The sequence below is a fragment of the Microtus ochrogaster genome, unplaced genomic scaffold (genome assembly GCF_000317375.1).
Source record: "Microtus ochrogaster isolate Prairie Vole_2 unplaced genomic scaffold, MicOch1.0 UNK10, whole genome shotgun sequence".
NCBI classification, from domain to species: domain Eukaryota; kingdom Metazoa; phylum Chordata; class Mammalia; order Rodentia; family Cricetidae; genus Microtus; species Microtus ochrogaster.
In genome coordinates, this window is record NW_004949108.1 from 953,797 (window position 1) to 956,947 (window position 3,151).

General features: G+C 50.3%; 1 protein-coding gene across 1 annotated transcript in view; it reads left to right on the plus strand.

Moving 5' to 3' along the window:
* Positions 1-556: 556 nt before the first annotated feature.
* Rsad2 (radical S-adenosyl methionine domain containing 2) overlaps positions 557-3,151 on the plus strand; it is a 14,703-nt gene continuing 12,108 nt past the window's right edge. Inside the window, exon 1 of the mRNA XM_005366554.3 lies at positions 557-902. Coding sequence (XP_005366611.1) covers positions 557-902 — 346 coding nt within the window. The remainder of the gene's footprint in view (positions 903-3,151) is intronic.

Below are 3,151 nucleotides of genomic sequence, written 5' to 3' on the forward strand. Positions count from 1 at the left end.
TTGAGAGAGCTTCCAAGGTCAGCCTGCATGATCTGCCTTGTGTGAAGTTATAAAACTCCAGGTTTTTGGTGGTTTGGTTTTGTTTATTTGTTTGTTTGTTAGGCATGAGTGGGGTGGGTGGAGAACCAAAGAAGAGGATTAAAAAATTGCTAAGTATGCATAGATATTCGTTACAAGAAGCTTAACGCATAATTTTGTGTTAAAATAATAACCTGTTAGGAGGCAGCTATGCGTCTGGACGACCCTTGTTTAGAAACTGGTGGCTGCTGGAATCTTTGCAGCGTCATGGGTGTCATCAGGACCGACGCTGTTTACATGGGTCATAGCATAGGAGCAGCCGTGAGCCGTGAGCCAGGGAAAGGCAGCCCATTGGCCTCCGTCCCAAGCTTCTGTCTTGGCTCAGGTTCAACTTTCATTTTCAGAAAACAGAAACTCTGCTCAGCTGAGACTTACTCAAGGGAGGCGTTTCCCTCTGCCACATGACAGAATGCACGGGGGGTGTGGCTGGCCCTCGGTTTATAAGCCCTCTGGCAGCTGCAGGTGAGTGCAGATTACCATGGGGATGCTCGTGCCCACTGCTCTCGCTGCAGGGCTGCTGAGCCTGTTCCAGCAGCAGCTGGACTCCCTCTGGAGTGGACTGGCCATCCTGTTCTGCTGGTTTAGACTAGCACTGAAATGGCTAGGTTCTGGAAGGGGACAACCACAGCCACAGGTCCGGACCATGCCCGAGGAGACCCCGGAAGAACCAAACGATTCTCAGCCTACAGTCCCCGTTAGCGTCAACTACCACTTCACCCGTCAGTGCAATTACAAGTGCGGGTTCTGCTTCCACACAGCCAAGACATCCTTCGTGCTGCCCCTGGAGGAGGCCAAGCGAGGGCTGCTTCTGCTCAAACAGGCTGGTAAGCTCCTAGCCCAGGCAGAAGCCAGGGTGCTCATGCCAGAGAACAGGGGTTGCACATAGGATGAGGGTGGGAAGGGCTCCCTGAGATCTAGACACTACATCGTGGGGCAGGGAACAGGCAGTCTTTCAAGGATGGGCCAGGGACCAACAGCTTGCTCCAGTCTGGGAGGTGAACAGTCGCTCCTGTGAGCCGAGGTGTGAACAGGGCCCCCGTTCCTCCTGGTGTTTGGAAACAGGAACTCAGGAAAGTTGTGTCCCTGGAAGAGTCTGCCCAGAGAAATCTGATTTCCAGAAACACTAAGTGAGGAAAGGGGAAGGGAAGACCCAAGTCCCCAGTGTGAACAGCCTGGCAGAAGCTTCACCCTGTTCCTTGGTGGAGACTTTTCCCTCAAAAGAAGAAAATCTTTGCATTCTTTGCGTACACATTGTGTGTGTGTGGTGTGAGTGTCTCTGTGTGTATATATATGTATTGTGGTGTGTGTGTGAGTATGTATATGTATGTATGGTGTGTGTGTGTGTGTGTGTGTGTGTGTGGTGTGTGTGTGTGTGTGTGTGTGTGTGTGTGTGTGTGTGTGCATGTGTATGTGGTAATCTGGTCACCTGCTTGGCAACAGCAGAGCTGTAGCCTGGGACCACCAAAGGACAACTACTTCAGGTATCAGTCTGCTCTTAGCCTTCAGCCTTGTCTGGGACAGGGTTTCTCTGCCATTGACTGATGATGTGCAGTGTGGGTTGGCATTTGAGCCTCACAGAAGACTCTTTCCTCCCATCCTGAAGTAGGAAGGATGGCGTCACAAATGCTCACTGCGGTGTTCAGGTTTCCTAGGGTATCAGGGATCCAAACAGAAGTTCTCAGACTTGTGCAGCAAGTGGGTCATAACACCGAGTCACCTCTCCAGCCCTCTGTAAACCTTAACGTGATTTTTGACAGGCACGTCATAGGATTTTTCTCCTAAGATTTGCTGTCCCATTCTTGGGTATGAATTTAGCAGTGAAACTGCAGCATCTTCTCCTCCTAACCTGCCCTTCCTCCCTCGCTTCTTCCCTCCCTCCCTTCCTCTCTCCATCTCTCCCTACTTCCGTCCCTCTTTCCCTCTCTCTCTCCCTCCCTCCTTCCCTCTCTCCCTCTCTTCCTCGCTCCCTCCTTCTTTCTCTCCCTCCCTCCCTCCCTCCCTCCCTCCCTCCCTATGTGGTGGGCATGCTATGACACACACATGGAGGTCAGGGACAACTTTATGGAGTTTATTTCCTCGTTCATCTTTACATTGGTTCTACATTTTGAACTCTGATTGAAAAGCATGTTCAGCAAGCATCTTACCCATGAGCCCCCTCTCACTGACCTGCACAATGATCCTTGTTAGTGCTAATTTCCATCAATCTAACATAGGCTTTCTTGTCATGTGAGTTTTGTTTGATCTGCGCTTGTGTGTGTGGGGGTGTTTGCTGTGCTTATGTACGCTTCTTACCATCCATGAGACACAGTGGCCCAGTAGAATCCAGAGCTCCTTGACTTGCTCTGAGATCCCCTATCCCTTCCTGCAGAGTTCGGGGACCACTCACACCTGGCATTATGTGGGTGCTTGTGTTACCGACTTTAGTTCTCACGCTTGCCTAGCAAGCACCTCTGCCAGCTGCGTCATTTCCCTGCGTTTCACGGGGTTTTGCTGTCCTCTTCACTTTCCTTTCTGTCTTACACTTATTTTGGCTATTTCTGAAAGAACTACAAGTGTGTGCACATGTGTGAATATTACATTGGATCATTTCTTTTGTCTACATATGATAAAAACAAGGGTAGTTTCCAAGAACGATTACTGTGACCAGAATCCAAACAAAAGGGGAATTCAGAGAGGAGAAGGTAGGGAAATCACAGGGGATGAGAAGGGAGGCTTCGTCACATCCAATAGGTGGAATAACAATTGGATCTCCCCAGGGGTACGTGAGGCTCCAGGCTAAAGGGTTCTGTGGAGGCCTCAGACACGGGGAGGTTAGGTGCTGGGCACAGTGACAGTGGGCGAGCACGTGAGGAGGTCAGCGTGTGGAGCCGCTTCATGTGTAGCGTGTGCGACCCAACTCCACCCAGGACTCCAGAGCACTTATAAACTCAATTAAGACGAGCAAATGGAAACCGGCTCTGAGTTTCTGGTTTCTGTCTATTCTCTTTTTATGACGTTCAATGTAAGCTCAAAATTCCCCTGGGCCTTACAGATGTGTCCAGTTCATCTCTTCTGCTAATGGTGGTGGAGTGTG